The sequence below is a fragment of the Argiope bruennichi genome, chromosome 6, assembly GCF_947563725.1.
Source record: "Argiope bruennichi chromosome 6, qqArgBrue1.1, whole genome shotgun sequence".
Lineage (NCBI taxonomy): Eukaryota > Metazoa > Arthropoda > Arachnida > Araneae > Araneidae > Argiope > Argiope bruennichi.
In genome coordinates this window covers 12,570,468-12,592,422 of record NC_079156.1, presented here as the reverse complement: position 1 = coordinate 12,592,422, position 21,955 = coordinate 12,570,468, and the positions used below count along the sequence as shown (strand labels likewise).

General features: G+C 31.5%; 1 protein-coding gene across 2 annotated transcripts in view; it reads left to right on the top strand.

Moving 5' to 3' along the window:
- Nucleotides 1–21,955, top strand: part of LOC129972192 (uncharacterized) — a 29,869-nt gene that overhangs the window by 6,844 nt on the left and 1,070 nt on the right. The window contains exon 3 of one of the 2 annotated variants that reach the window (XM_056086224.1): nucleotides 7,859–9,847. The exons of the other annotated variant lie outside the window; for it this stretch is intronic. Within the exon in view, the coding sequence (XP_055942199.1) occupies nucleotides 7,859–7,991 (133 nt within the window). The 3' untranslated portion in view covers nucleotides 7,992–9,847. Of the gene's footprint in view, nucleotides 1–7,858; nucleotides 9,848–21,955 lie in introns of those variants that run through there. 2 annotated transcript variants of the gene reach the window in all.

Here is a 21,955-nt window from a genome sequence, read left to right as displayed (position 1 = left end):
TGAAATTTTTTTTTTGAAAAATTAAGAATAGCAAAAGCAGTGAAACGCAAAATTTGATAAAGCAACAAAACTCGTTTGAATTTAATTACAACAACAGATTAAGCATCGATATAAATTTAATTAAATAAAATTATGAAAATGTTGTTAAAATGTTATCTTAAATTTTTAAAAATTAAAGAAAACTTTTATTTTAATCATATTTTTATCATTTAAAACATTAAACTATGATCTTGAAAATCATTTAAAAGATTACAAAGATCCTTTAAAAGATTGTTTACTTTTCAAATGTAAGGCCTAATTTTGTACTTCATTGAGCATATCAAGAAATTAACAATGGCGAAATGACCTTGAAACAGATTCCAAAATAGCAGTACTGTTTACTGCTTCAGAGAAATTTTAGTGAGTAGATAAATAGACCCCTTTTCATATTGTAGATGGTATTAGTATAATAATTAATGAATAGGTGCGAATAAAATTGGCGGAAATACTTCTTTAGAATGAAGATACATAACAATTAATTTTATTTGTGAATAATTAATTTTATTTTAATGTCGATATTTGTAGAATGGAACGCTGATCCACTAAAAATAGACCATCTAACAATGAGATCAATGCCATTTTTGGATCTGATATCCCGGGTACATATTTAATTTGCAAATACCTTTAAAGCCACACTTCGAATGAAAATGCAGACTTTGGTCTCGGGGAAAAATAGTTGTCCAGATGATCAAGAGAGGGCGCTAGGAGAAGTTGGAACTTGAGAATGGCTGCAAATATTTGTTTCTCATTTTTACTCATTTGAATTTTTTACCTCACCTTTATCGGAACACACTATGAGGATTGCAGACTTTCAGTGTGCTTAAAACTAAAAGAATCCATCTATATTCCTCCCCTCTTATCTTAATAAAACATTGAATAGCGTACTCGTTTGAATGAGCAATAGCAGTTAGCACTATAAGTACCTACTGTCGAAAATTTTACACAAATAGTTGATTTTAATATATGAAGCATAATATTTTATTTTATCTCATATTCTCTAATAAATTTTCTCGCATATTCTGTAATAAATTTGTGTTTTAAACTCATTTTTCCCACACCAACTGAAACCAATATTTGACAAAGAATTACAATTGCAGTCACAAAATCAGATACCAAATTTGTTATATTTAAATTTTTGTGTTTTTGTGAGATCACGTTTATATGCTTCTAAAAGAACAGAACAACAGACATCCAATCTCTTGTTGGATTTGACTCAAAATGTAATCGGTGCACCGAATTTTATCCATCTAGCTCTCTTCGTTTTATAGTTATCGTGTGAACTTATATCCAACAGTCGGACAGACATACTTCTTCTGAACGGATTTTGCTCAAAATTTGAAAGAAATCTATAAATTTCATCTGTCTAGCTCAAAGCCTTGGTGAATTATCTTTGTCCCAGGCAGATAACAGAGATTTGTCACAGACATATCTTCCAGAAATGTTGCTTTTTGAAGTCAGGGAAGTCTAAAACATGGAGTTTTAGTTTAGTTTAGTTATATTAACGTCACGTTATAAAGCAACACTAGGGCTATTTTGGGACGGACCTCGTCATTTTGAACTGCGGTCAGATGACGAGGATGACACCAGAGCTGGCACCCCCCTCTCCACACCACACCACACCAGCGGGAGGACGTTTGGCAGGACAGATTTAACGTAAAACAAACCCCCTTACACGACGGTTCTTCGGTGGAATCGGGTCTCGAACCTGAAACCCTACGGCTCACAAGCCGAGACCTTACCACCAGGCCACCGCGGCCCTAAAACATGGAGATTCTTGAATATCTACAGTTTGAATTTTTTGAAGATTCCAATATTTCATATTTTGTGTACGAGAAAGTAAAAATGTAAAAAACCATGTGTTGTTGTTGTTTATAATGGCACTTTCCATGGACAAGCTCGATGACGAAGTCAGCGATTTTAAGCCAAGGGAGCGTTTCTTGTTTTAGTAGAGGCAACTAGGGCCAAAAGTACGTCTTAGCTATTCACGCATCACATTCGCTTGCACAACCCCTTTTTACGGGGGGGGGACATTCATACATCTCACAGATAGAACAGATGAAGAACAAATCAATCGGGACTCAAATCCTGGACGCTTAGTTCACGCGGAAGATGCGCTATCCCTATGCCAGGACGCCGGCAATTTAGCATATGATTTTGTCATCAAAAAGGGTTGATGTCTGATTTTCGATCCAATTGGTCTGAGGAATGAGTATTTACTGGTCTGTGCGTTCACTCGTATAAATGCCAACTGAATACTCAAAACCGTAGCGACAAAAAGAAATGAATTTAATGTGTGCTTTGATCATCCAATTCTGTATCAAATTTTGAACCTAATCGGCGAAAGGAAATTTTTCTAATGCATACTCAGTTTTTTTATTATTATATTACGAAATTAAAAATTTGTTGCATTTCGTTAATATACGATAAAGGGAAAAACGCTTCATTTGTTAACATATACATTCGTCTTTTTTGAACTGTTACTTATAGTCTATTGAACTTCGAGGGTAAGATGTCTCTTTTTGAAATTTGACTCGCACACAATACCAGACAAACAAGTTCTTTATCGTTAAATCTAAATAATTTGTTTTCAGAACTCTCTTTGAATAATGTGGAATTTTTTTATTATTATGTTTTACATTTCCGTCATTTTTTAAATTTCATTTTTACGCCTCATTTATCTTCTAGATACTTATAAAAATATAAAAGAAAAAAAACCCGATCTTGAAAACTTTTTTCAAAATTAATCAGCTCTGATTTGAACTAAGACATTATAAACAAACGAATGATACTCAACCATCGTTATCTAAGCGAGGAGGTTTTACGTAGCAAATTTGAGAATGGTTGCTATGCAACCGCCGAGGGTGTAGCGAGTAGCGAGCTGCTCATTCAGATAATATGAATAATTTTGTGGAAAGAAGTAATTGAAATCAATCTTATTTTAAAAAAATACCTTTTAATGCTAAAAGGGTTATTTTAATTTTTTGATTTAAATCAATGAACAAAATGAAGTGCTCCCTATTGCAATATTATTAGAATAGTTTTTTTTTCCTAGTTAAAGCTACTATCTGGGTTCTGATTTATTGCATTTAAAGTACAAAACTGAAATTTTCTTATTACTGAATTTCTTTACTCACTAATAACTGCCAATCCATCACTCGGTGCTTTTTTTCATGGTTACAAAACTGAACTCCTGTTTCAATAGTATTCCTAAGGGAATGAACTGGAGGTATGCATAAGTCCGGCATCTTATAATTGTTTCCGATTATGAAATTTAACCAAATTTAATTCCTGCATTATAAATCTACAGCTTAAACAGAAAAATACAGAAATGATAAAAGAAAAACCATTATTTATTCTGAAATGAATATAACTATTGAATTATAACTATTAAAATTATTATAACAGCAGATTTCCAGGGAAAATTATGAATTGATTTTTGTTAATAATATGGAATATTCCGACTTCCGAATTGAAAGCTGCGAATAGCCATCGACTTTCACAAGAGGTTCTGTTAACACATTGGGTACGGATCACGATATTTCTCGTTTTTAACAGACCGAAAGATGGGGTCGGCTCACGAGATATCTCGTTTCCATGTTTTTTCGGACAAATCGATGCCCAACAAACCAGAGGCAAATATTTAATACATTATGGATCGCAAAGAAATCGGTAAGGCATACGCTTGGGATAGCACATTTTTGGGCAAACTTGTACGTTCTAAAATCATCATAACTTTGTTATTTATAAAGCAATAACAGACGGGACACGCAACACAAGAAAATTCGTGAGTGGTCCGTAACACGTGGGACGCGAAACACGAGGAAATTCGTGAGCTGCCCTTAATGTCTTAAAACAAGATAGGGCTGCAAATCGTGCCTAACACCATTGCACAAGGGATTATGATTTACCAAATATCACACTCTAAAGCATTATTCGACTATGTGATATAAATAATGATTAAAATGCAAAAAAATCTAATATAATAAATACATGTATAAAATATATATAGTAATATTTAATAATACTTTATGTAAATGAATACCAAATGCAAATTAAAAATGTGCATATATGCATGCTTCTAGAGCGTTCAAAAATGTGGGAGCCCTGGAAGCGCGGTGAGTGCGCAGAGAGCCATACGCAATGTGTTAACTTAGCATAAGTGTAACAAGTCATTTTCTCTGAATGAAAGGATGATTTCTACATTAATATCCAATTTCTTCTTTTTATTAAAAATATCTTTCAAACAGATTTAAAAATAATATATTTGCTTAAATTAAAGCAAGAAGAAAAAAATCACATTCATTTAATATTCTTCAGTTAAGAAAAAAAAAAGTGATTATTTTTAAATAATAATCACTTATTTTCTCTTAAGATAAGTGAGAAAATAAGTGATTGATAAGTGATAACTGATTTATTCTTATTTAATATTCCTCTTATATATTAGTTTTTCTTAATCCACCTGAATCCATATTCGCGCCCTCGTTGCTTAAAATCCCAATGGTGGAGCTGAGCAGCAAGTCGAATCACCTCCGCGTTAAGTAAATTAACGAACGCCTCGAATGGCATCAGAAGACCTTGAACTTCAACGACGATCTTCAGCATAAATTAATGGACACATCCCACTTATTCAGAGCTCCGCATACCTTACGAGGTCATCTCCTGACCTTGTAATTAGATGCTAACTGATGAACTATCGTAATGGTCTCTTCCCATGCAAAGAGGAATAACCGGTGTTGACCAGTGGTAACTAACACGCAACCAACCATTCGATGCCCGTGGTCGGAAGATGATAACGGAGTTAAAATTCTGGTCACGTTTTTTGGGTCTAACGGTAGCTGCGGCTTCTCAACTCAACATCCAGGAATTCTCAGATTTATCTTCTCAGCATTTCTGAAACACATCAACGATTCGGGCCACTTTCTCTTATGTTTACATTTTGAACCGCTCCTATTGACCGTTTGGCTTCAGAGTTTACGGTTATGATGTCAAGACACGCCTTGAAATTCACCTGTCTTGCTAATTGTTCTTTGGAATTGTTGTCTTTATATACACATGAGCAATTAATCCATCCGTATAATTTTAGCATTATGATCATATACTAAAATTCACTATTTTACCTTTTATTGTTATAAATTATCGAATTCAATTATGAACAATAGAAAACAGACGAGCATTCCTTTATTTGATAAATCTAATCTTAAGTTTTTATATATCTAGAGTTTGATTAAAAACTATCAGATATTGAATCTCGTCTATTTAGCTAGTTGCATTTATGATTATCGGACTTACATCCATTCTGACAGACAGATGGACATACTTCTTTTGAAAATTTCGGCCACAATTGGCTGGGAATCTAAAACTATCATTTAAATACCATATATAAAATGAACTTCGTCTACTTTGTATCATTTCTGCATTCAAAAATCGATACTCTTGAAAGAAGAGAATGGGCTTTGGTCGATTTAGTATCGTTTTAAAACAATATTAGGGCTATTTTGGAGCGGACCTCGTCATTTTGAATCACGGTCAGATGACGAGGACGACACCTGAAGTGGCATACCCCCTCTCTCCAAACTTGCACACTGCACCTAGGTGGTTGGCTGGAAGGTTAATGAGGTCAACCTCTATTCCAACAAATTTTTTTTTTTACACACAAGAAGGTTGTTTTTAAATTCTATAAAAGCTTTTTAATCGAATTAAACAATTGACATTGAATTGAAAAACTGTATTTAAACGCGTGCATCGACAAAACAATTTCATAAGTACTTGGGAATCAATATTCACGTCCTCGAGTAATACAGAAACCCCTCTAAAATAGATTCATTTCCCCTCTTATATGTTTTATACAAATCGTTGAGAAAGGAAAACATTCTAGTGCGACGTGCAAAACTGGAAGCATTTCATTCATTCGAATGTTAAGCGAAATAAATGAAGTCAAAAGAAACAAAGTAAGTTAGAATAAAGGGAAAAATGTGTTTTTCTATAGTTATCTATATACAGGGTGTTTATAAAGTCCCGGACCCATTTTGATGTTTAATAACTCGTAAAATAATAAAGATCTAAACAAACTTATGGCATTTATTGATGGAATAACTCATATATTTTCCTTATCAGGTTTGAATATTTTTACTTTTGTAAATATCGTCTGCACGTGTGGTTATTTTCAGATAATTTCATTTTCCAGTCTAAATATCTGTACTTTTCTAAATATTGTCTGCTTATTAATTGCATTTTTCTCTCTTTTGTTTTTGGCAACTATTGCAATGTTATGTTTACTTTTGATGTGTTTGTTCTATGTAGTACTTTTGTATGTGATGTTTTATTCGAGCGGATATTAAGGAGAATGCATACACCACAAGAGAAAGCACAGATTTTATGGTGGTTCATAGAAATGAAATCGATAGTGCAAGCACAGAGAAATTTCAGAAGAATTTACCAAAAAGATCCTCCATCCAAAAACAGCATCTTGCGGTGGAAAAAGAATTTTCTAGAAATTGGAAGTATCGAAGATAAGAAACGTTCCAGACGTCCTTGCACAAGTGATTTTGATGTTCAGCGTGTCAGAAAGACATTTTTACACAATCCTAGAATATCTGTGAGATCAGCGGCAACATAATTGGATATGCCAATTTCGACGGTGTACAAGGTTATTAAGAAAAAATTAAGACTGCATGCATACAAAGTTCAAATTGTTCAAGTTTTGGAACCGAACGATAGGCCTAGGAGGATGGCCTTTGCAACAGATATGCTAAGGAGGATAGAAGATGCTGCTGATTTTCTGAAGAGCATAATGTTCTCCGATGAAGCATCCTTTCATGTTTCTGGCATTGTTAATCGCCATAATGTGCGCAAATGGCTCTGTGGATGCCGACATGCTTGTCGCTACCTGGCGTGAAATTGACTATCGACTTGATATTCTCCGTGCGACGAAGGGGGCACACGTGGAAGTTCATTGACAAGGGTCATGAAACTTTTTGAGTCTATTTAACCATTTATGTTATTAATTTTAATCTATCTTTATTATTTTATGAGTTATTAAACATCAAAATGGGTCCGGGACTTTATAAACACCCTGTATATTAACGATGACAATGTATAGTTTTTCTATATTTAAGGATAGACTAGAGCCAAAGCAGCCAGTGAAGACATCTCCCCCACCCCCTCTCATTTTCTTTCTGTTTCGCGATTCCATGCTTTTAATTTCCACGAAATTTTACACATCTTAATTCCTATTGCAGAAAGCGTTTAACCCTTTCAATACCAGTTTTTTTTCTTTTCCAAAATTAAGATAATTTAGGGTTCTAATGTTTCAAATGAAGTATAAATAGCTATATTCTGCTAAAATAAAAACAAAATTTAACTATAGGTGTAATTTTTGAGGTGGGTCATATGTGTCCCAGTGGTCTTTTTAAATGGGATACATGTGTCCTATAGGGGTTGGGGTGACCATATAAAATACAGTGAAAATTTCAGTCTCTAGTTTAATATTTTAGAACAATTTCATTGCCTTTTACCATTTACATATCTAACAATATTCATGGCATTTCTATGTATGATACATTGCAAAACAGTTTTTGCAAAGTGCAACTTTACTTATGGCACATACAGTTTTCATTCGGTTTTCTTGATTACTAAGATGTAGTGAAAAATTACACTAACATATGAATGTCATCACAGAAAACCATTGGGAATATACACTTCAATAAATTCCCCACTTACTTATTCCTTTGGGTGATTTAAAAATATCAGCGGGAATCACGATTCATTAAATCATTTTTAAATGAATTTCTAATGTCGATTTTATCCATTATTCTTTCAGACTTGAAAGCAAGATTGAGGAGATGGACGCATCTGATTTGACAAAATCAATTCTGAAGGACATCCTGAACGCAGCAAGTGCAGGTCTTCTCCAGAAGAACTGTGGCTCCGTCTACTCTCACTGCACCTTGTAGGCAGTAACTGTCGAATTTGACAGCCTTTTAATGGAACTATGTCAATGAGACTGCAATCAACTTTTGCAGAAGTTGCGGCAATTTTATATCGTTACATACTGACTCTTTATATACCAAGTATGTGAATTTCAGTCGTGCTTTCTTCTTCTTGTGTACAGCCGACCACCATGCCATCACTGAAAGAAGCAGTATCTACAGGATTTGTTGTAGCCGACTGCTGTCTTTAACATAATCCCTCCATATTACAGACAAATCTTCCGAACTGGCATCCTCTTCTAGGCAATAGGTCCTATGTCACAAGTGGTCAATCTTTGACCTGCCTCCTCATCTTGCCCTACATTTATCATCCTGTTTTACGAGCAGTAGGTCAACACTTTGAGAAAACCTTCTCAGAATTCTCTGTGTTCCTCCAAATGTACGTCCCACAACAGAAAAAAAGGCAAACACTTTTAAACTTTAAATTTTTGGCAAAAAAACTGTAAAATTTCACCATCATGTTTTTTAGTATTTTAAGATTTTCTGGCGCCATCAGTACTGAGCTTAAGTCATTACTTTCTGCTTTCAGATTATTTCTTCATTCCGAGATTTCTATGCATTCCTTTAAATAGTGGTAAACAGTACCGATTCCTCCACAAATGCATTTATTTTCCTGCATTCTTCCAAATGTTTGAAAATATGCGGGAAATCTCCCGTGTGCTGATATACTTTTAATTATCAGTGCATGGTATTTTCTTATTTTTATTTCTGAGTCAGAAATAATTTCAGTGTGCTGTGATCAAATCACCGTCAATTGCTGCATTTCCCAGTTACTTTTGTCTTGTACAGTCGCATCATTATAGGGTGGCAAGACTCCTAAAGTGCCAATGACCCATGCTTTCTTTAGGCTGTGTCCGAGATCTTATAACTATATGGATACTGTCCTATAGTTACTTTCCTATCTTCCAAGATTGAAAAATGGGTTATCTCTAAAAATACTTGCTGTCATACCGACTAATTGCGCCACTGGTAATATTCCAGATAGAATTGCTCTTAAGGGAATGAATCTCTATCATATGCATATTTCTATGGGTTTTTTTTTTGAGTTTTTACGACATGGTTTATTAGGCGATAGAAAATCCTTAAACAACAAAAATTTATCAGGTAAAAATAGTCAAAATTTTCACATTTGTACTATTTTTATGAACACGAACATATCAATAGTTAAAAGTTAAGTTTCAAAGATTGGTAAAATATATGACTTTTGACCTGCACTTTTTTAAATTCTGCAATTTTTTAAATTAATATGAACACATGTATGAAATTTTGAAATATGCTAAAATATTTCATGATGAAAGACAATTGTTTCTAAAAATAATTAGCATTTCTTCTTTTTCTAAAATTATAGATGAAATCATTTCGTATTTTATATTTTTTAAAAAGAAATGTTATTCATTTGACAGAGAAAATCACTAGGAAACTGCACCACATAATGTGTTATTTTAAATCATTTTTATAAAAAATAAATTTTGGGAAATACAAGTAATTTCATCATTATTTCTCATTATTACTTACAAGAAAAAAAAGAAAGTCATTGAAAGAAAGATTTCATTGTAAAGATACAGTGATTAAATGATTGGCAGTTGAATGCTTTCTCATAAAAATAATGGCGACTTAATTGCTCAACTGAAAAGTATTTTGCAAGCATCATTTTATGTTCACAAACGATTCAATAGGCATTTTTAGTAAAAGCCAAGTGAGTTGATTGCTTTACAACTTTTCAGAGACATAGATTTGCATAATTCTGTTGATTGGGAAAAATTCTATGTATTATTTTCATCTTGTATATAATTGTTAATCACATGAGCTGGTTTCAGTGTTTTCAGTGCATTTTTGATGTATATTTGTTTTTGTAAGAAAATATCAATAAATGTAAGTAAAATTCCATAATGTCTTTGTAATTAATTTATTGGAAATACATTTGTGGTCTAAAGATAAGTCAAAGAAATACCGTTACAAACTCTTATAAAGTTGAGCTGCTCTTCTATCGGTCATTTAAATAATATTTCTAGCATTTACACAATTTTATTTATTACTAATAACCTAAATCAACCGGGTGATTTTAGATAAAACGTGTCTTATAACTTGATGTTCATGATTCTGCCAAATTGTCTAGCATTAAAACCGCGTTATTTTACTTGTCTTAGTTCTGTTTTATGATCCTTTTTGATAAAGAGACAGTTTCAGTAGCGGTATTAAAAACTAAATAATACCCAATTCATCTGACTTCTAAATTTCGTGATATTGTAGCTTCACTTTTTTATTTTAACCTTGTAAAAACTGCACAGATATTAGTGAGAAACCTTCAACTATGGAAAAGAAGCGATAAATTTCATGAAACAATGAAGATGGCTTGAATTTCAGAACAATAATATAATCTATTGTTTGAAATTAAGTAAACATTTTTTTAAAAATTACAAAAAAAATGATAATAATAAAATTCGTGCGAGTATTAAATTGGTATTATTAAAAAGACAATTGTTTAAATTTTGGTTAGGCGTAAAGGTTTCGTGTGATAATATTTTTCGAAATTAACGTGGGAAAATGCCAACATTCCGCTTAATTTTTAATTAATTAAAATTAGGATTAAAATTTCAATAAGATAATCGTTCTGAAGTGAATATTTTCACCCTCTAAAGAATACATGTGCCAAATTTAATAATTGTCGGTGAAATGACCTGTACAGCGCCAACGTAGACATATTCATTTTTATTATAGCAGAGGTAGAGGTAAAGTTAAAATTGATGGTATTAGTGGAAAGAAATTTGATACCAAGAAGAGGTCATTGAACCCAGAGGTCATACAGAACCCAGGCATATGCAAAATGTATAAATAGTTTAAAATTCAAGAAGGTGGGGCGAGTGATGATATCTGGACACTTTTGAAGTGTCAGAAATTAATTCTGGTTTAGAAAAGGCTGAATCGTCTACAACGGAAAATAGCGTAGTTATATATAGGAAAAATATTAGATTAATAGCAATAACTGATTGATTACCTTGTTTTTATGAGAACTCAAAACATGTTGCTTCAGAGACCACTTCATTCTAATAAACTGACCAATGTTATAAGCTAAAATATCTATGGATCTTTCAGTATGCTTGCGATTATTTTCATAGAATTTCAGCATTGAAAAGAAAATGATTTTCACTGATTTTCAATTGTTTGCTGTCAAGACGATTGATAGATTTGAATGGACATTCAAAAGATTTGAATCTGAAGAACTTATTGAATTATTGGTGGTTATTATCTATTGCAAGAAAAAAAAAGAAAAAGCATCTAAAATGAATAATGGATGTAGTATTGAATCCACCATCAAAGCATATTTTCGTTTGAATTTAATTGCAGAAGGAAATACAGATAATTTAAACATTAATATTTCCGCTTAATCTTTTCTAGTACCAAATTTAGAATAAGATCAAGGAGAGACCATTTGATACCTCACAATTCGCGATGTTCTTGCACATGATACTACATTACTGATTATATCATACTATTATATGATACATTATTGATTATATCATACTATTATATGATACATTATTGATTATATCATACTATTATATGATACATTATTGATTATATCATACTATTATATGATACATTATTGATTATATCATACTATTATATGATACATTATTGATTATATCATACTATTATATGATACATTATTGATTATATCATACTATTATATGATACATTATTGATTATATCATACTCTTATATGATACATTACTGATTATATCATACTCTTATATGATACATTACTGATTATATGATACATTACTGATTATATGATACATTACTGATTATATGATACATTTCTCATTATATGATACATTTCTCATTATATGATACATTTCTCATTATATGATACATTTCTCATTATATGATACTATATTACTTATTCATGATTATTACACGTCTCGAATCGTATGGAATAGAATTTATAGTTTGAAAAAGAAACGCCATTGTAAAGCCATGAGCGAAACTATTGTTTGTAATGTTGTGGGGCAATTTGATGTTTCATTTATAATCGTTCGTAAGGAAATAGAAAATTGAACTCTTCAGCAAATATGATTATCTGTCTTTAATTCGTAAATTATGAAAATTAGTCTGCTGGTATAAATTTTGTATTGAAAGAGGGAATAGCCTAAAATCCCAATGCATTGTTCTGTTATGGATCATAAAAATGTTACTCGAAAATTTCCACGAATCATTCGCTGACCCACAGCAGTGCACAGTTAAATTTAGGCCCATTAATATTTTTAATAACCTTCAAATTGCCATTTGTTGTACTTTATGAACAATAGCTGTGCGTTATTCAGGGTTCAATCGTCTTCCGGTCATTAGGTCTAATTGCATCCCAGATTCTTTGCAGAATGCCGTTCAAATGAGTAGGGCAAACGACCGAACTCGGGCAAGCGCATTTACAAGGTTGCTTGCAAAAAACAAACACACGAGACGGTGATCACGTGGTTGCTGACTAAAAAGGGTCAGAGCGCTTCGTGAAATAAACGGCATCACAGTCGGAGCTTCCTTTTTTTTTCTTTTTGTCGAATCTACCTTCGGAATCGCCTGCCGAACAGCGGCATCCTTTTCTGAAGACAGAGAAGGATTTCGTTCGCTCGCCTGTCTTCACTTGACACTTGAGGATCGACGCGAGGAGCTCCACTGGCGTTCGGCACTCTCTTGTTTTTTCGGGTGAGTGTTGTATTCCTTATTTAAATATAGTGTTGACAGCTATGAATAAGAGCAAAAACAGTCATTATAGTGGGACTAATTGTCTTGACAGTTGAACTACTTGTTCACGTTTTTTATTTTCAATTCAAAACCAGATAATTTTTATTTATTTTAAAATTTTCTTGAGGCTAAATTTCTTTTGGAATCGATGAGAACTCCAGAGATTTCACAGCTCATGTCAAATAGTGGAGATTGTCTAGTTTAAAGTTCATTTACAAGAACTAAAAAAATGAAGTTAAAATTATTGACAGCTTGAAGAGTAAAAAGTAACTTAAAATATGATGTAAAATATGATTTAAATAGAACAAATCACAATAAAAATTCGAATGATTTAAAATATATTTTACACAAAGCAAAGTTTATAAATGAGAAAGCAGAGATAAATAATTTAGCCAAAAATGACCGCGAAGATTAAATAATAATATTTATTAATTTTAATTAGTAAATAAGCAGTGACAATTATAAAATAAAAGTCACCAGCCTTAATAAATAAATAAATAAATTGTACTAACTCAATAATATGCAGCATTTTGATAGTCAAAAAAGCGTAATAAAACTTTTGCGTAGATGTGAAAACTTATTCAGCCTTCCGAAAAAATATTCGGAAATGAAAACAATTTTAAAAAAAATCGAATTAACAAAAAAAATTTAGATGAAATTTCAACACGACGTTAGTAAGAAATGTAGTAAACCAGAAAAAAAATAGAATTAAAAGTCTAAGAATAATTCCATAATATTAAAATTATTTTAGATTATGAGCACTTTCTTCGTTTAATAAGTAAGAACAAGAGGTGTAGAATCAATATTTTCAGCGGCTTCTTTCATGCATCTGCGAAAACAAGTTCACTTATTTTTTTTCCCTGAATGGACAGCTGAGGAATCGCAGAACTCTACAAAGTGATCAGATGCACTAAAAATTCAAATATTTTGAAACAATTGAAATTGATTTCGCAAAGCCATAATTTTTTTTTAATGTGAAGCAAAAATGATTTATGTCCTAACTTGACGAACACTATTATTCCATTCATTTCACATCCCTAATCAATCATTTATTTATTACCTTATTTCATAACCTCATTCAATCGTTACTTTAGCACTGCAGAGCCGGCAACAACTCTGAAAATCATATTTATATGTTGAGCACGACAAAACAATTTAAATAAGGAAAAATGGTGTTCATAGAATTGAATCCTGTCTATAAATAAAGAGAAAAAAAATCGATTCTCTTCTCTTTCTTCTTTGTCGTATAAACAGTATGGAGAAAATACTGCCATCCTCAAAAAATTCGAACTCGAAATTTTGACGAAATCCTATGTTTCAGACCTCCCTAAGTTCGAAAAATACGTTTTTGGGAAAATGTACGTCTGTCTTTCTATGACACAGATAACTCGCATGCTTTGAGGTAGACGATGAAAATTGGTGTGTGATTCTTTACACCAAATTTGTAGATTTCTATTCAATTTTGAGCAAACTCTATTCTGAGGAAATTTAATCTGATCTGATCAGATCAGTTATTCTGATGAAATCTGATCTGTCCAACTGATCACACAAAAGTTAATACGATAAGTACAAAAAGAAGAGAGATACAAAGATAAAATTGGGTACGCAGATGTCTACAATACAGATATTAAATCCATCAAATTTTGAGACAAATCCTAAGACAGGTTGAACGGCTGACTGTCTGCAATTTCAGAAGCATGTAAATGCGATAGCTCAAAAACGCAGTGACTTAAATATATCAAATTTGGTAAGTGATTTTGTGACTGCAATTGTAATTCTGTGTCATTTTGGTATCAATCAATTGGGAAAAATGCGCCTAACGCACAATTTCGAATACCGCTAACCGCATGCCATTCATTAATCGCCCAAAACTCGCCAAGGATCAGACAAATCCTAAGTAATCAGTAAAAATACTAAATCCATGTCACAGGTTAATATTTTTTAACTACTGTACGCCAATGCGATGTAAGGTATTGTCTGCCTTGGCCAAGGTCCAGAATTGTTTGTGGGGTGGGGATAATACTATTATTAGAGAGTAATGGAGAAAATTCTGTGGAGATCACTCCGATTGGTTGGAAATGTTTTGTGAGCCCGTTCAGCGGCCTAGGCCGCTGCAATTTAGTCCATGCCTCAACACTGAAACTTCAAATTCCCATCAAAACTGGCACAATATGCATCCGCAGCAAATCTGCGCCTCTATCGATCGTATGCACGTGGTCTCAATAACTTAAAAATCAATAATGATAATGTGGATGAAATTTAGGCCATCATTTTATAATCAAAACTGCAGATTTGTAACAATTATTGGACAAAATCTGACAAGGATTTGATAGCTGTCGATTTAAGCATTATTTTAAAATCCAGTTCCTAAGCCTTAAAGAATCTTTAGGTTTCAAACCTTTCTAAGGTCATTTTGAAACTTGTCTGTGAATCTGATTATTTAAAAATTCAATAAACTGGGTGCATACATTTTAAAACAAAATTAAATTTCAGTCTCATCAGATTGTCAGCGAAAAGTTTTCTCCTCTAATAAATGCAAAGGAGAAGATGTTGAGGCTGGAATAAGCGGCTTTGCTCTGTCGTTGAATGTGTGACAGATCAACCAACATGTTCGTTCAATCACCATAAAAGTAAATTCAGGATGTCAGATTTGTTGTTGTTGTTATTATTAAGAACTACTACTTTTGGTAAGGAAATATATCGTCTTGATTATCACCACTATCTGGGTTCAATGTAAATGTGTAAAATGTAGCTTTAAAGCATGCTTTATGTAAAAATTCTATTCGGGCGTTAACCCCAAATAACGCTTCACGCCCTTTTTTTCCCTGGAGGCACATTGTTGTGCTTTGCAGAAAGTAAATGCTACTCAGGATGACGATACAAGATAGATGAGAGGTTTACCTGAAACGCTATATTTCGATTTAAAGCACGTCATCCGATTCAGTTTATTATATGTAATCTTTATATAAAAATGCAGTTCATTTTGGAGCAGTTATGCCGATAGAAAGAATACAATTTTTTTGAAATTATTAGAATTTTTTTCCCATGGGAGGGTATAATTTCTACATGGGAATACTTGTGTTCGCGGTAGAACACAAGAATGAAATTGTAAGAAGTTGTTTCCCCCTTAGTACTCTTACTGAGAGATTCTTATAGGGATTTCTTTGATACGTGTCGATTTATGAAAATGAATCTTAGGTACTTTTGGAAGGAATGGTGTGGTATTAGGGATTTATACCCCTATTCTGAAATTTTTAAGTGTTCTGTTTGTCATCCATTTTTGAGGGCGCGTGTTGGAAAAAATTAAATGAAAAGCGGGATTTGGATCAGAAAAGAGAAGAAAATTTTAGAATAAGTTAATAGGGACTAATTTAAGATTAAAAAAATAGGAAATAAATTAGAATTTAAACTAGATTCAGAGATATGTATAATTTCTTAGATTAGCTTAGTCCTGGAAATACATTTCCTGTTGTCAAAATGTCAAAATTGCCAGTAATTGTAATATTTATTATTATTTAATTATCAGTAAAATTTCAAAATAATTATTTTCTTCGAATAAGGAAGTGTTTATTTTACTTTCTATTTCGAGGGCCGAGGCACAGAAACCTCTCGGAAAATGAGACAGCATCAATTAAATAATTGTTGTACATTTTTTTAAATGTTGTTTTTTATAGTGTTTAAATTATACTTCTTTAAATTTTCTCCAAGGTAATATAGTATATTGCGGCGGAGTAACCTGGGGCTTTTATACCATAATATTTTTCCAAATTACAGTCTCTTCTCCAGTACCATAGCTCAAAAACTGATATTGTTATCAAAACCAAGCTAAAGGAATAAAATGTGGTTGACATTTTTTTTATTATTAGAATTGTAGATTTGTATGAAATATTAGATTCAATCCAAGTGTAGTGGTCGCACAAACAGGCAAACAACAATTTCTGTCTGTCTGCCTGTTTGTGGGACCACTACACTTGGATTGAATGTCATTCGGCTTGTGATCTTGACACTAAAAATGTAAATCAAATTTTTGTTCCTCTTCGAATAAAAGACTTCTGAAATATACATTCAGTTTCTTCACTACATCAAGAAGCATAAAGTGCATCATTTTGTGTGTGCGTGCAAAGAAAAGGCAGAGGAAGAATTTTCTTTATTTGTGCAGTTTATGCTTATCTGGAGATTTTTTTATACTTGTGATCTTTAAAAATCATCTGTAAATCTCGAGTAATTGATGTTCCATGATTCAAGATTGTATGTTTGTTGGTGAACAGTTTAGAAAAATCAATTTGAAATAAATTAATAAGTTGAAAATAATTAATTTTTTTGTTGTTACTATTAGATTGACAGAGAAATTTCAATGAAAAGAAATGTTTTTAGATGACACGAAGACATTTATAAATTCCCCTTTTCCGTTAAAATGTGAAGGTTAGGACGGCTGATGAGATATTCTGTCTTTAAATGTTACGCCCTGCTCTGTGCTATTTTAAACAAACTATCTCCACCTAAAATGTCCTTAATTTTAATACTTGTCAAGGACATTTTCCTTAAATATTAGTAAAATGCAAAACAGGGAGAAAAAATAAAAACATTCGCTTACTTGTTTTGGATGTTAAAACTTAAAGCAAAGAAAATGTTTTCAAATTAACTTTAACACCTCAATTATTTTGTTTTCTCTACAATCCTTTTTTTAAATGATACCCCCCCTCCCCGCCGATGAATGTTGTTTCACTCATTCAGTTAAGAATTCTTAAAATGATGTATTCCTAAATTTTACACCAAACAAATGAAAATTTTAGCTTATGAGTTTCATGATGGATAATTTGATGTGCGGACAAAACGGCTAAAAGCATTAATGACGATTGTAATTTGTTTAATAATCAGAAAAGAAAAAAAAAAATCAGATGCAAGCCATCACAAAAAGAAAAGTAAATAATTTTTTTTCTTGCAGCACAAGCATTTGTTTTATTTTTGAAGATAATTGTGTGAATAATATTTAATATGGCAATGCTGATATGAGTGCAATGTGCAACCGATTAATATATAAATAATATATAGTGAGCAACTTACTTTCAATGAATCTGAATTTGTATTTATCAAGTGATTTGGAGTAAATCTTGTTGCAGCCATTCTAAGTAACGAAAATGATTTCTTTTTTGCACACTGTTACTTCATTTCTCTTGTTTCATGCTTTCGTAGCTTCATTGCCATGAAATAGATTGATTAAATTTAATGTTAAATCTTCACCGGTGAAGCTGTTTGGTAGTGCAAAATAAAAATAATTAAATGTTATAAATTAAAGACTAGAAAAAGGAAATGCTTTCTTCGAATAATAAGAAAAGGGAATAAAAATAATTTCTTCTTTCTCTAATACAATTGTGTTTTTTAAAACTGTTTTTATTTATATTATTTTGCACATAAATTAGTCAAACGGATTCAGAAAAATGTTCTCATAAAAGAAAAATAATCGTATTTCAATGCATCTTCGGGAAAACCTGCTTATTTAGAAAATTAAAATCAAACAAAAGATAAAAATTGGCATTTAATGTAAAAATTACTTATTAAAAAGATAATTTTATTTATTTGAAACATTATTTTTTATTTAAACAAATTTTACAGTATCGGGTCATCGGAAAGGTGAGAGGGCCTAGTAACTTATTTAAAAAAAAAAAAAAAAAAAAAAAACAAGAGACAAAGTATTTGAACTCGAAATTTTGACGAATCTCCATCATTTAGACCTTTCCGAGTTCGAAAAACACATTTTTGCTCTTATGTCGTCGGTCTGTGATAAATATAACTGAAAAAGTCTTTGAGCTAGATGGATGAAATATACACGTAGATTGTAGATTTCTATCACATTTTGAGCAAACAACCATGCAGAGGAAATCTGTCAGTGTGGGTATCCGAATGTAAGTTAACAGAATAACTACAAAACGAAAAGAGATGGATAGATAATATTCAGTACATAGATTTGATATCGATTATGTAGACATCTTTCCTATTTTGAGACAAATCTAACTAGGGATTGATCGTCTGTCGGTCTGTATAGAGATGTTTTTATCGACGATTGTACATTTAGGTATATACTAGACTTTAACATTTACAAACAGTATTTTAATACTTTCAGAACTTAGTTTCATTAAATTTTCAATCTCTATGCTTCGTGCCACACGGCAGTGAAAACTGATTTCAAAATCGGATAATAAATTATAGACAAACAATTGAAAATTAAAAAAAAATGCTTTTAATGTGCAAAGAAGCGTATATGCTTTTATTAAACTTATTAGAAATTCAAAGTACGAAACAAGATAGCTCTTTTTCTAACTTATTTTTCATTCCGGATTATTTGGTTCGATTCTAGTTCCGTAACTTCCAACCGAAATGAAAATGAATCGAAATGAAATAAAAATAAGCCTTTCAAGTGTGCATAAGAATTGAATCAAAACAATGAATTATTTCTAAACCAGAATATGTCGTATGATTACTTAATTCAGTTGTTAATGTGAAAAGTGCAAATAAAATCTCTTGAAATAATTAAAAATCGAAATTAAATAGCTATGTATGGACTGCTGGGGTAGTTAATTAAGGATTAGTATATGAAACCTGATTTAGGTTAGTATAAGGACCTGCTGGTCTAAGCAATTTTGAGAATTTCTCTAATTTCAAACTGTTCATGATTTCGAATAGTCATTCTATTCATCCGAAAATACAAATTAATAAAGAGAATGTAAAAATTAGTACAATAATGATTCTTAAACAGTTTTTTTTAAATTTACAATTTAACTTACTTTTAGTATGAAATACATGAAAAATAGTGAATAATATTCTTTCCATCTTAAAAAAACTGCTTATTTCCTAATTTCAGAAAACTCAGTTTTTTTTGCGCATGCATCAAAAGGTTCCCCCCCCCTCAAAAAATTGCGGGAGGAAAGATAAAAGAAGATGTTTACATATATCAACAGAGTGGATTCAGGTTATTCGCGGAATTTCGAAAGCGTAATAACTGCTCATCTTTCCTGATCATGATAGCGAAGTACAAACGCCGATAAATGCAAATCTCGGGATCTTGAAACGAACAGTATGGTACATGGTTTAAAGTAAGTTGAAGCAAGCAAACATCTTAATAATCTTGCAACATATTTGAGACAATTTTTGAAAAGATTTTAACTAGCCTACTTCTTTTTGAGAAATCGGAAAGCTTTTATTGCAATAAACTTTGTTTAAACTTTGTTAAACAATAACACTTTGTTTAAAATAAAGTAACACCAGTCATACCCAAAAATCAAGAATTAGAATGAAATTATGATTATGTACAAAAAATACATCAAAGCAATAATTTACAGTGCATTCATTGATATACTGAAAAGTTATTGCAAAAGAAGAACGATCAAAAATTGAAATATTGTGCTATTAATAAGGTTGCTGTTGAAATTGAAGTAAATCAGCAACTATGACTTATTTCCAGGACCCTGGATCTTATTTCCACTAAAATAGTTTCATCTTCTGAATTTTATGAGCATATATTGACAACTATTAGCTGGTTCGCTAGGAATATTAGTTAACTAGCTTTAAGACAAATCATGTCTATGATTCCGCCAAATTGTTTGTTAGTAAAGTCATTTTAAAAATCATAATTATGTTTTCTTTATAGCATACACGGACTTTCTTAATGAAGACATTCCCATAACATCATAGCGCTATTAAAAACGCAAGTGACCAGTTCATCTTTCTTCCAACTTTCGCGCTACTGTAACTATTTTTTTAATCGCCTTGTAAACTAGACAGATATTAAACAAAATCCTTCTTCTTTAGCTTTCAATAATGGACAATAATAATTGAATATTTGATTAAATAATGAAAAAAGATTTTATTTTAAGGTAACAATATTGTCTATTGGGAATAAATATATAAATAAAAATAAATAAAGGAAATATTAAAAACTATTTTTTAAAGAATTACCAAAATTCAGCATAAATTCTCACGATTATTAGATTGATATCATTAGTATGAAAAGTTTTTATGTTTGAAACAGTGTAAAATTAATTTTTGAGCATGGATATTTTCGGAGGTTATTGCTAAAAAATGCCAAATTTTCAGCTTAATATCAATTAAAATTTTAATTAAATTTTTAAAAAATTGCTTCAAGGCGCACATTTTCCTCTACCCCGTGATATATATATGTTCTAAGTTTGTTAGCTGTAGGTAAGGGTCACACACTTTCTTCATTATTATTAGTAAAGATAAACTTAATGTACTTTAACTGAAATTGCAATTTCTTCTAAATGTGTAGGATAAATTCGAACAAAATTAATTATAAAATGAATACCATATTTTCGGACAGAGGGAGTTATAAATAAATACGGGATGCCGCCCCCCCCCAAAAAAAAGGAACAAGCATTAATTTTCTTATCTGCAGCAATTAAAAATATAATTGTAAAGTTTCATCTAATAAGATGCCCAATATATGGAAATACTGTGACTTCTGTAGAGGTAAAATTAAAAAGTAGCAAAAATAAAGTTCTTATATAGCTTCTATAGCGAAAAAGTGTCAATGAATGAAATATTTTTTTTACACTCATCTATAAGGGCATAGAGTTTCATGCATTGTCTCTTTAAAATTTTATGAGATATTAAAAAGAAAATTTATCGACTTAAACATTATTTTCATACTTCTGATCGGAGGTTGAATGAGTCTTTCACAGTAATTTTCAGGGGTTATACACACATTATTAAAGGTTATTTAAAGGGCTGAATCAAAATAAATAAAAAAATAACGCATTCTTCGATATTTGTACAAAATTACATTCTTTAAACACCACTTGCGCTTGTCATAAGGATTGATTTATGAATTTGTCTGAAAAGATCAACAGAGCGCGTAATGCGAAAGTTAATTCACTCGTTTGTAAAATATAACTAAATCAAAACCAATCAATAAATCAGTAAACATTTAGTATTTTATTGTACCAAATGGAAACACCCAACAAGATTGTAAAAATGCAAACCAAATATTTATAGAAAATTGCAACTGATGAAGAACGAATTTTTACCGTTCCAAAAGCGATTGGTTTGAAAATTAACTTCTCTTTCTTCATTAAAGATTTACAAATTTTTTAGAAAGTGCACAGTTGCAAGAAAAAAATTTTATTTTCCTGTTGAGCAATGCATGTACTTTTCTGGGATATCTTAAATATTCA